The 12,181-nt window shown below is 52.1% G+C and overlaps 1 protein-coding gene across 1 annotated transcript; it reads left to right on the top strand.

Moving 5' to 3' along the window:
• The first annotated feature begins 207 nt into the window (after positions 1–207).
• Positions 208–11,758, top strand: NOP2 (NOP2 nucleolar protein). Its single transcript, XM_037514483.2, has 16 exons — positions 208–290; positions 574–683; positions 1,900–1,945; positions 2,120–2,208; positions 2,383–2,615; positions 5,097–5,152; positions 5,260–5,405; positions 5,509–5,708; positions 5,856–5,945; positions 8,009–8,096; positions 8,173–8,313; positions 8,870–9,009; positions 9,153–9,242; positions 9,370–9,492; positions 9,604–9,832; positions 10,949–11,758. The coding sequence occupies exons 2-16, from the start codon at positions 578–580 to the stop codon at positions 11,614–11,616; spliced, it is 2,445 nt and encodes an 814-aa protein (XP_037370380.1). The 5' UTR covers positions 208–290; positions 574–577; the 3' UTR covers positions 11,617–11,758.
• The last annotated feature ends 423 nt before the right edge of the window (positions 11,759–12,181 follow it).

Genomic DNA, 12,181 nt, shown 5'->3' on the forward strand with positions numbered 1-12,181 from the left:
CGGCACCGCCCACCCCGACTCCGCCTTCGGCGCGTGTGACTGCAGGGGTCCGCCCCCGAACTAGCCCCGGCGCGCCGCCGCCAGCCGCGCGCGCGTTCCCCCGGCGAGCGCGCGTTCCGGGTCCAGCCGCCGACTGAGCGCCACCGGAAGGGGCGGGGCCTCGCGACGAGCGCGCTCTGCGCTTGCGCGAGGCGTTCCGGTGGCGTGTGACGCTGGACCTGTCCCCGGGAGTGCACGTGGAGCGCGGAGCCGGCTGCCCGGGGGCGTCTCGGGCCCGCACCCGCCTTTAGGTGAGCCGAGCCGTCGGGTGGGCCTGGCGGAAGTCGGGGAAGCAGGGTGCGTGCACGCACCTGCACTGGGCGGAGGGCAGGGGGACGCTGTGGAAACGGCGTGTGAGTCGCTCGGGGCACAGCGCGGCCTGGGGGTTGGGCCGCGCCTCGGGGGGCTGTTGGGATGCCGAGGTGAGGGTCTGGCCTGGGCGATGCCCTCTCCCGCGCTTACAGTGAGCCTGCGTTCTGCCTTGCCCTTTCCAGCACGCGCGACTCTACCTTCTCCCATTCTTCTTTTCCCCAGTGCCATGGGGCGCAAGTTGGACCCCACCAAGAAGGAGAAGCGCGGGCCTGGCCGCAAGGCCCGCAAACAGAAGGGTGCTGAGACCGAGCTCGCCAGATTCTTGCCTGCAGGTAAGGGGCAGTGCCCCGCCCCGTCCCCCTCCAGTTTGGTCACATTCTTTCTTCTGTATCGTAAGCCACAACGTTCTTCACTTTCTGCGTTGGTTTTCTGTTGAGTTTTCTTTGCATGAAGTTACTTAGGGAATAAGTGTGAATGAAATGCTGTCAGCAGTGTTCAGAACTTGTGGAAGTTGCGCAGGGACCCATGCAAGGAGAGCTGTAGTTTAACATCGAGGGCGCTCAGGGAAGGGGGATCTAACCAAGTTAGAGAGTGTAAGAGTACTTTAAGAGGCGGAAAATGGGTAATACCTAGCAAGTGGAAATTGGGAATGGGGTAGACCAATCACTGTGAACGGCATCGTGCAGGAAAGCACAGGTCTAGTTCCCACGGGGTGAGTAGTTACTGCATGGACAGCTGGGGGGGAGAGGATTATGGACAGGTAGTTTGTGTTGGGCAGTGGTTAGAAGATGCAGTTTGGGATATTAGCCGGGGTTAGGGACTCTGCCTAACTTTTTGGGCATGTTTTACCACTATCCTCTAAGGGCCCTGTGATGGCCACACTTTTAAATAGCTGCACAGTTATTACAGGGATTTGAACCCTTTATGCAGTTGGGAACTGATTGAGAGTAAAGGAAAGGGCAGAAAAAAAGGTAAGCTTTGAATCTGTTATCAGAATGGTGATGATACTATGTATTGAAATCGGAAGTTTGGAAGAGGGCCTCCCTGGTGGCACAGGGGATTGAGCGCCACACTATGAGGCGATCCGCAGCCTGTGCAGCACGGGTTCAATCCCTGGCCGGCCAGGGAGAAACCCACATGGCGAGGTGGACCTCTCCTGTCTCACCTGCTGCTCCCCTCAGCAGTGTATTTCAGTCAGCCTGCCTGTTCTGCTCCGCGCTCTGTCTCTGGTGGATCCTTTTGTGCGCGCCCCCTCTCCCCACCACATCTCTGGCCTGTGCCCCAGCTCTTGTATGCATAAATGGATGGATCTTTAAAAAAAAAAAAAAAAAAGTTTGGAAGAGGGCCAGTTTGGATTTTGTTGATCAACAGCCAAATTAAGATCATCTATATCACTCTTATCTCGCTCCTAGTAAAGCACAGTAGTATTATCACCTATTCCCTTTAATTAGTGTGCTAAGTCTTCTTGCTTTTATTTTCTCTCCTTTTCATTTCCCCCTATAACCTCCTGTGTTTCCCTCACCTCCTTCCTTTTTCCTATTTTTACAGCTGGTGATGAAAGTTCCAAGAGACTGTCCAGTCGTGCTCGAAAGAGGTGAGTGTAGATGTCCAGACTTCTCCTAGATTAAATTGGTACTGGTCACCTTTAGCCACGTGTGGTCTTGTTGATGGAAGGGGCTGTGTGGGAATTTGCACATCTTAGAGCTATGATGGGGAGTGGCAGAACCTAGAGCTGTGTTCCATTTCTCCACTCCTGATACTTTTTCAGGGCAGCCAAGAGGAGGTTGGTTTCTGCTGAAACCCCTAAGATGAATAAGTCTTCTGGGGCCAAACCATTGCCTGGAAAGCTACCAAAAGGTCAGTGAAAATAGGAGCTGGGTGCTGCATGAGGAGTCCTCTGTATCCCAGATAGGGAAGGTCTTGCTGAGCTTTTCTGGAATGAAAGGAACAGCCAAAGAACTCTTGGTTAGTGATGGGAAGTACAGGTGTCAGGGTGTGGTCGACATCCATCAATCTCTTGTGAATCTGCAGGGGCTGTTCAGACACCTGGTAAGAAGGCTTCCCCAGCCTTGCTAAGCACTGCTCGAGGCAAGAAGCGCCCAGCCCCAGCCCATAGCAGTGAGGAGGAGGAAGAGGACTCTGAAGAGGATGGTCTGGTGAACCAGGGAGATCTCTGGGACTCTGAGGGCAGTGATGCTGATATGATAGATGATTATGGAGCTGATTCCAACACAGAAGATCAAGATGAAGATGAAGGGGAAGAGGTGAGATTTGTCTTTCTTCAGTGTTCAGGGAGGGATCCTTGCCTTTCTGACTCTTTCCAGTTTCCTCAGCAGATCCCTCTGTGATAAAGATACACCTGAGTGGAGAAATTGAATTTTGGTGTTCCATCGTCAATTTCTTTCTTTTTTTTTTAATATTTATTTATGCATACAAGAACTGGGGTGTAAGCCATAGATGCAGGGGGGTGAGAGGATTCAGCAGAGAGAGTGGGGAACAATCAGGCAGATTCACTGAAATACATTGCTGAGCAGTGGGTGAGACAGGGGAGGTCTGCTTCGCCATGTGGGTTGCTCCCTGGCCTGCTGGGGATTGAACTCCTGCTGCAGCGGATGGTGATAGCTTGATAGGCTATCTTTAACCCCTGTGCTACCAGGAAGACCGTCCATCATCAATTTGCTGACAATTTCTTGCTGTGGACTCTCAGCTCACATTCAAGTGCAATAGAGCTGTAGGGTACAGATTTTAAGATAGGCAAATGCTCTGTGCTGGTGAGGGTGTGGTAAAGTAGGCACTTACATGCCTCGCAGATGAGCATTTGGTAACTGAGAACCTTAGAAAGCTTCTTGATTTTATTTTTTTAAAGTATAGTGTTAGTTCAGTTTTATTGTGTACAATAACCAACATTTAAGCACAAGTCAAAACAAGTGGGCAGTGTGCCCGAAGACCAGTATAGGTAGACAGTCAGCCTCCCAGGCCCTTTAGCCTCTCACCCCCACCACTTATAAAATGGCAGCTTCTCAAAACAGAAGGTCCTAGGGAAGGATGCACTGTCTAGGATGGGACATTCTTGCAGCTTAACGCCCTTTTCCTGGACAGTGCTTAACAAAAACTGGGGGTGCAAAGTGCTGCATGGCCTGTACTACTCTGGAAAGTTGTTTGAGCAAGGAGTTCAGGTTTCTGCTGACCACCTCAGTCTCCATGTAGGACAGGAGGCATGCTGAGGGCAAGATCCAGCACTTGCTAAGACTGAGGCCTCTGTACCCTACTTTGGGGAAAATGCTGCCTCCTGGACTTGGGGAGCTAACCTAGTAGGGGAGCCCTCTGCTCTGGTGCCACCCCAGGACCTCTGGGGTCTCTGGAACCACTGGCTTCCAAACATTGCCCACCATGCTGCTGGTGCTTCTTGTGTCTTTCTTTTGATCTGGTAATTCCATTTAGGAAGATAACCCAGAATGTGGATGAAGATTGATTTAATGAGGTGTAATACATTGTGTATGTATTAATACAACTAGTATATGAGTATGTTAGTAGAAAGACTCAACCACTGTGGAACGGTATAGTATAAAAAAAGTTCACATTTGCACTCCTCACGTACAACCCCCCCTTTTCTCTACAGTTACGAATGAGATTTCCAAGTATATCATGAACTGTGCTGCCCAAACTCTGGAAACTTCCAAAATACCAAATATGTTTAAGTAAATTATGGGTCATTCATATAATAAATTAATATTTGGCTATTATATTTGAAAATGTGTGTGATCTAACTGAATGTAAAAGGGTAGGAAACAGGCTTGAAAATGCATCATCATTTTAACTAAAAATGATAGAGTAGATTTAATGTTGACAAAATGGATGCCCAAAGACATATATTTTAAGATTTATTTGCATAGAAGAACTGAGGTGTTGGCCAGAGGTATGGGGTGGAGAGGCTTGACCAGAGACAGAGCGGGAACAGAACAGGAAGAGTTACTGAAATACACTGCTGAGGGGAGCAGTGGGTGAGACAGGAGAGGTCTGCTGTGCCATGTGGGTTAGCTCCTTGGCCAGGAATCGAACTCAGGCCATGCTGGTGATAGTGCTGAGACTTAACCCATAGGCTACCAGGGAGGCCCCCAAGGACATTTTTTTGTTTATGTGTATTAACGTTTTGTGTATGTGTATTAACGTTGTAATGTTTCCAGTGAAAAAGAGAAATGCACTTTATTTTATTTTTTTTTTTTATAGAGCCATGTTTTTTATTTTATTTATTTATTTGTTTGTTTGTTTGTTTATACATGCACTGGGTACAGTCAGAAGCGCGGGAGGGTGAGAGAATTCACCAGAGCCAGAGCGGGGAGCAGAGCAGGCAGAAGGACCGAAGTGCACTGCTGAGGGGAGCAGCGGGCGGCAGGAGAGGTCTGCGCGCCATGTGGGACCCTCCTCCAGTGGCCGGGGAGCAGCTGGGGATCGAACCAGCACCGCAGAGGCTGCGGGCAGCTTCGCAACCCAGCGCTCAACCGCTGCGCCACCGGGGAAGCCCGAGAAATGCACTTTAAAGGAAGAATAGCAAAGTGAACCCTTTCAATCTACCACTCTGTTTCAACAATGATCAGCATTGTGCCAATCTTACTTGCTTCTCTAGGGCCTGTATTTCCTTCTGAGAGCAAGTGTTAGGTTTTAATTCAGGGAGAAAATGCAGGAATAGAAAGTACTAGGTGGGATGGTGGAAGGGCAGGCTTGTATTCCTAGTCTGTCTCTTTCAGTTGCTGCCAATTGAAAAGGCTGCTCGGAAGCAGAAGGCCCAGGAAGCTGCTGCTGGGTGAGTTTTGGAAACTCTTTAGGATGGAGAATTAGGAGGAAGCTGTGAGGAAGGCAGAGGTATCTGTTTTGACCTGTGAATCATTCTCTTTCTGGATCTGCTTCTAGGGTCCAATGGAGTGAGGAGGAGACTGATGAGGAGGATGAATCCCCCAAATCAGGCACCCAAAAGGATGAGGAGGTTGATGGGGGTCTACAGATCAATCTGGAGGAGGAGTCTTTTGTGCTGCCCCCTGATGGGGAGGTGGAGCATGATATCCTTCCAGTGCAGAGTGAGGGGATAAAGGCAAGGTGCTGTGGGGAGGAGGGGACTTCCAGGACCTGAGACATCCCGAAACAGTTCCTTAATAGACCCACATACCCAGATTCCAGACTTGCAACGAGTTCACAAGCGCATCCAGGACATAGTGGGAGTGCTGCGTGATTTTGGGACTCAGCGTGAGGAAGGTCGGTCTCGTGCTGAATATCTGAACCGACTTCAGAAGGATCTGGCCACTTATTATTCCTATGGAGATTTCCTGCTTGGCAAGCTCATGGACCTCTTCCCTCTGTCTGAGGTAAAATTACCAGTCTGACACTCTTGCTTTTCTTTAATCCTGTCTTTTTTCACCCCGTGTAAGAAAGTAGTCAGCCCCCTACTCCCTTCTTTTCTGGCTGGGCTCCTTGGCCAACCTGACTTGTTCCCTGGCATCTTGTTTTCCCAGCTGGTGGAGTTCCTAGAAGCTAATGAGGTGCCTCGACCCATCACCCTCAGGACCAATACCTTGAAGACCCGGCGTCGAGACCTTGCTCAGGTGATGGGGTGGGCTTTAAGGTTGGCTTATGTCAAGAAAGTGTGGACTTCTGCTGACCTTTTGATTCTTCTGAGTGGGGTCTTAGCACCCAAGCATTTCTTGGTACAGGCATTACCCCAGGAAGCAAACCTAGACTGACCTGGTGGCATGCTGGGTCTGTGACCAGCCTCTGCTCCTGTGACAGGCTTAAGACATGTGCTTTGGGATAAAGTTGCTTCCTCAGGCAGAAATGAGAGTGGTTGTCTGCTTTTTAGATCCTTAAGAATCCAGGGGAGGGCCTCCCTGGTGGCGCTGTGGTTGAGCGCTGGGTTGCGAAGCTGCCCGCAGCCTCTGCAGCGCTGGTTCGATCCCAGCTGCTCCCCGGCCACCGGAGGAGGGTCCCACATGGTGCGCAGACCTCTCCTGCCGCCCGCTGCTCCCCTCAGCAGTGTGCTTCGGTTCTTCTGCCTGCTCTGCTCCCCCCTCTGGCTCTGGTGAATTCTCTCACCCTCCCGCGCTTCTGACTGTACCCAGTGCTTGCATAAATAAATAAATGAATGAATGAATGAATGAATGAATGAATGAATGAATCAATCAATCAATCAATCAATCAATCCAGGGGAACTGATTCCCACTCCCAGAAGAAGATATGCACACACGCTCTCTCGCGCTCAAGATTTTTTTTCAAAGATTGATTTATTTATGCATACAAGAGCTGGGGTATAGGCCAGAGATGGGGGGGGGGTGGGGAGGTGGTGGTGAGAGGATTCACCAGAGACAGAGTGGGGAACAGAACAGGCAGACTGAAATACACTGCTGAGGGGAGCAGCGGGCAAGACAGGAGAGGTCTGCTTCGCCATGTGGGTTTCTCCCTGGCTGGCCGGGGATTGAACTTGTGCTACAGAGGCTGCGGATTGCTTTATAGTGTGGTGCTTAATCCCTTGCGCCACCAGAGAGGCCCAAGATTTTTGTTTTAAAAACTTATTTTTATTTTATTTATGCATATAAAAGCTGGGGTCTAGGCCAGAGGTGTGGGGAGTGAGAGGATTCACCAGAGACAGAGAGGGGAGCAGAACAGAGAGATGTACTGAAATACACTGCTGAGGGGAGCAGCAGGCGAGACAGCAGAGGTCTGCTGCGCAATGTGTGTAGCTCCCTAGCCTGGGCTCGAGCTCAGGCCACAGTGGCTTGATGGTGCTAAGATTTAACCCTTGTACTACCAGGGAGGCCCCCCTCAAGCTCATGATTTTGAACTGTTTGGGGAATGTGGGTGTAAGACCCCTGTTCAAAGTCAGTGGGTGGTCTTGCAAGTGTTATGTATAGGCATTACCCCAGGAAGCAAGCCTAGACAGACCTGGTGGCATGCTGGGTCTGTGACCAGCCTCCTGGTGGGGAGATAAGCTGATGATTATCTATTAAGAGCTTGGGCCTCCCCGGTGGCGCAGCGGTGGAGCGCTGGGTTGCGAAGCTGCCCGCGGCCTCTGCGGTGCCGGTTCAATCTCCGGCTGCTCCCCGGCCACCGGAGGAGGGTCCCACATGGTGCGCAGACCTCTCCTGCCGCCCGCTGCTCCCCTCAGCAGTGTACTTCGGTCCTTCTGCCTGCTCTGCTCCCCGCTCTGGCTCTGGTGAATTCTCTCGCCCTCCCGCGCTTCTGACTGTACCCAGTGCATGTATAAACAAAACAAACAAACAAGCAAACAAATAAATAAAGAAAAACATGCCTCTGTTAAAAAAAAAAATCTTTAAAAAAAAAAAAAAAAGAGCTATAGGCAGTAACATTAAATTTCAGAGCGGTAAGGGGACTGAATCTCTTGGAAAATCAGTCTACTTCTAGGAAGTAAAAGAAAGGGAGCTGGCAGTCTGTTTCATCGGCGTGGAGTTGGAGTGTGAGGTGAAGGATGGGATCCCATAGGGGGGCGCGGGCTGGGAGGCGACTGTCCAGCAAGTCCGCGACACTCCTTTTAGAAGAGCTCGAATAGTTGGGTGTGCAGCCTCCTGATGGCACCAGATTTTTGTCTCTTCCCTCTGTCTTCTGGGTCTTGTGACCTATACGGTTCTAAAGTCTTGATCCTCCTTATCTTCAGGCGCTGATCAATCGTGGGGTTAACCTGGATCCCTTGGGCAAGTGGTCAAAGACCGGACTGGTGGTGTATGATTCTTCAGTGCCCATTGGTGAGTGTTTCCTGTCCACTCGCCCTTCTGCCCCTGCCCTTGTCCCAGCATGTGACAGGCAGGTCCTTCTCCACAGGAGCTACTCCCGAGTACCTGGCCGGACACTACATGCTGCAGGGCGCCTCCAGCATGCTTCCTGTCATGGCCTTGGCGCCCCAGGAACATGAGCGGATCCTGGACATGTGCTGTGCCCCTGGAGGAAAGACCAGCTACATAGGTATGAGGAGGGCAGCGGGCCCAGCCTCAGCTGGTGCTCTGCTTTTGAAGGTAGATGGGATTGGAGACTCGTGCTCAGGCAGCTAGCAGAACTGAGAGGAGAGGAGCAGGCTCTGGAGTCGGCCCGGGTTCTGGCCCCATGGGTGCCCCTTACTAATACGGCCTTGGACAGCCCTGCTCTGCTTTTGTCATGTGTGATACAGGCTTGTAATTGCACTGGGTTGGCCATTACACTGGACTTGGGCTTGAGGTAAGACGGTGCTCTTGAAGGCACGTGCTAAGTTGTCCTAACTGTTTTCCTAAACTATCATGTAAAAGAAGTAACAACAGGGTCAGAAAGATGTCCAGGGAGACTGGAAAGCCACATCGGGAGCCTTTCTCATCACCAGGGGCCAACGTAGACAGGACAAACTGTTCCGTAGGCCATGGGGTGCAGGCGTCCTGGGAGTGAAGTTTGCCATGAAGTGATGAGACTTCACTTGGGGACCTTGGGCTGTAGGGGGCTGGCTGGTGTGGAGGCGGAGGAGCTGCCTGGTGAGCGCTGTGCCCTCCCCCAGCCCAGCTGATGAAGAACACGGGTGTGATCCTTGCCAACGATGCCAATGCTGAGCGCCTCAAGAGCGTTGTGGGCAACCTGCACCGTTTGGGCGTCACCAACACCATCATCAGCCACTATGATGGGCGTCAGTTCCCCAAGGTGGGTCCCCCTGCTGCAGCTTCCCTGAGGCACCTCCCAGCTCACCGTTCCCCTTCCTGACATCAGAATGGAGTGTACGGACCTCCTAGGAAATAAATGGCATGTCTGGGTGGTTCATCTGGTTGCCCTACTCCTTCTCCCAGGTGGTGGGGGGATTTGACCGAGTCCTGCTGGATGCGCCCTGCAGTGGCACTGGGGTCATCTCCAAGGACCCAGCTGTGAAGACCAACAAGGTGAGGAGCCCGTGGGGGGCTGGCCAAGTCAGGAGGGGAGGTGGAGAGCACTGAGCAGTCAGTAGCTCACCTTTCCTCCTCAGGCCAGTCTTTGAAATCCCAACCCTTGGGTCTCTCCTTGGGACAGGATGAGAAGGACATCCTGCGCTGTGCCCACCTTCAGAAGGAGTTGCTCCTGAGCGCTATTGACTCTGTCAATGCCGCCTCCAAGACGGGTGGCTACCTCGTCTACTGCACCTGCTCCATCATGGTGAGGCCTCTGGGTGGCGGGGCAGGGTGGGCATGGCTGGGAGGCTGCCCCCCAGAGCCCCCTAATCTCCACCTGTGCTTTTCCTCTGTCGTTGTCCCCCCCTGTGTCCAGGTGGAAGAGAATGAGTGGGTGGTAGACTACGCCCTGAAAAAGAGGAATGTGCGGCTGGTGTCCACAGGGCTAGACTTTGGCCAGGAGGGCTTTACCCGCTTTCGAGAGAGACGCTTCCATCCCACACTGCGATCCACCCGCCGCTTCTACCCTCACACCCACAACATGGACGGTTTCTTCATTGCCAAGTTCAAGAAATTCTCCAATTCTATCCCCCAGTCCCAAACAGGTCGGTAACCTGCTCTTTCTATCCTCAGCATTATCTTTGCTCTGCCTTCCAAGAGGCTTCCCAGCGTGACTTCAGGGAAAGGAAGGGCTTTTGCCTCCCTCACTGCAGTCTTTGTACTCCTGCGCGAAGACACCCTTTCATCCCAACTTGAAATCCTTCCTCGGCCTGGATCCCTTTTGAGGATGCTAGAGGGTTCAAGATGGGGTCTTTTCCTTAATTCTGCCAAGCCACTGCAGTCATTCGGCACTGAGTGCCGCTCCAATGTGGGTTGTGGTTCTTTTCCTTCTTGGCCCAGGATTGCCTTCCTGCTGATAGCCTTCTGCTGGGCCAGTGTTCTCAACACTGCCTTGGCACAAGACAACTGAGAACTCTCAGCAGTTTTCTGAGCCCAGCCCACTAATGCAGGCCGTCTTCTCTGCCATCTTGAGGAATCTGGCCTGTTCTTCAGGGGAAGGGGTGGGGTATCTGAAATAGGGTATCTGAAATAGCTCTTCATGCTGGGATAGTTGGGAGAGGAGAGGCAGGCTTCTCTGAATACAGCTGTGTGACTTACCCAGTTGATTTGTTTTTCTTTTCAATGCCCTTTAAAAAGTCACATTTGGCTATTACTGAAAACCTTGAAAAAGAGCAAAAATTGCCTTAACTTTGAAAGTAATGTCATTATATCTTAGAGGCTTGTTCCTCATTGTTGTTTGTGCTTTCTATGTCTGCATTTCACCAAAATCCATATTTACAAAAATGCTCTGATTTAAAAAAAAAAAAAAAAAGCCTGATGCTTCAGGTTTCTGTAGCAATCACCTCCTCCTAGGTGTGTGTTACCTTGGTGTCCTCAAGAGGGCGCAGCTTCCTCTGAAAACCTTTTGGCCCAAGGATGGGTGGAGATACCGTCTCTGTAACAGAAGGCTCAAACACAAGTTGAGTAAAGGCCAGGTGATACTAAGTAATAAGAACCTAGGTAATCGCTTCTTAGGTGCTGTCCTTACTGTATGGAACATTTGGTCACAGGACAGTTTCTAAGCAGCTTCTGTGTTTAATACCTCTATTTACTTCTCCACTAAGGTCAGGACCCAGTGATGAGGCCCATTTTTTTCAAACTCTGTTTAATTTTAACCACAGGAGATTCTACAGCATCCACCCCTTCCAACCTAGGCTTGTCTGACATGAAAGGTCAGGCAACCTCTAAGCCTGAGAGCAGTGGCCAGCCTGCCAAGAAGGCCAGGGTAGCTGTGAAGACAAAGCAGCAGTTGAAGAAACAGTCGCATCCCAAGAAGGCGTCCTTCCAGAAGCAGAATGGCATCTCCACAGGGACAGACTCTGAACTGTCCTCTGCGCCTTCCGTCACAAAGGCCCAAACGTCATCTAAGCTCCAGGATAGCCCTCGGCCAGCTAAGAAAGCTAAAGTGACCGGCCAACCAAAGGTGACTGGGAAGCGAAAGCAGCAGCCATCTAAACTGCAGGCCTCCCAGACAGTGGCCTCGTTGAGACAGACCGCTCCTTCCACGGGCATAGACGCCAAAGCACCTGCTGGGCCATCCCGCTCCAAGACCCAGGTCACTCCGAAACCTGAGCACCGTGCTCTGCCCCTTGGCAGGACCCAAGGGTCTCAGAAGATAAAGCAGCAGTTGCCAGAGCAGCCTTTCAAGCAGGCTGCCTTCCAGAAACAGAATGGCACCCCCAAGGGACCTAAGACTCCCACCATGTCCCCCAACAGTTCCAACCGACCCCCACCGGCAAAGAGGAGAAAATCTCAGTCCAGAGGCAATGGCCAGCCACTGCTGTCCTGAGGGATGGTTGGTGATAGACTGGAGTCCCTCGTCGCCCCGTCCCTGGTTAGAACTCTTAACCTCTATGAGGACGCCCTCCTCGCTGCGTAAACATGACATTTAATATACATTTTTACAACCTCTGGCTGCTGTGTGTCTTTTGAGGGGACTGTGTACTGGTTTTGCTCGTTAAAGGTAGGGGCGGGGCGGAGCGCAGGATCCTGGCAGAGGCGGTGTTCGGAACTGCTGAGAATCATCTCGGTTTAAGGTTCCCGGGAGCCGGTGGCCTCTTAGGGCCCCTGGGGAGTCAGAACTAGGTGCACGGGCTGGGGGGGTAGGAGTGTAGGGAAGATGGGCTTCCCACCGGCCGAACCCACGGAGGGCCTGGGTTTTCGGCCCCAGGGGTCTTGGCAGGATTCCAGGCCCCGTCTGGGGTGCGCTGAGAGGAAGGATCCGACTCAGACCCGGAAAGGTCCCGGTGCCAGCCTCCCATTCATCCCGTCATTGGCCTCCGCGCCGCCCCCCGCCGCCCCCCTGACCTCTGCCCCTCCTGCCGAGCCGTGCGATTGGCTGCCCGGCGTCCCCG

The sequence above is a fragment of the Talpa occidentalis genome, unplaced genomic scaffold (assembly GCF_014898055.3).
Source record: "Talpa occidentalis isolate TD23 unplaced genomic scaffold, MPIMG_talOcc4v2.1 talOcc4.16, whole genome shotgun sequence".
Lineage (NCBI taxonomy): Eukaryota > Metazoa > Chordata > Mammalia > Eulipotyphla > Talpidae > Talpa > Talpa occidentalis.

Coding starts and splice junctions, on each gene's coding strand:
- NOP2 (XM_037514483.2), top strand. CDS start 578: ATGGGGCGCAAGTTGGACCCCACCAAGAAGGAGAAGCGCGGGCCTGGC. Junction 5,153..5,259: donor GCCCAGGAAGCTGCTGCTGG/GTGAGTTTTGGA, acceptor ATCTGCTTCTAG/GGTCCAATGGAGTGAGGAGG. Junction 5,709..5,855: donor ACCTCTTCCCTCTGTCTGAG/GTAAAATTACCA, acceptor TTGTTTTCCCAG/CTGGTGGAGTTCCTAGAAGC.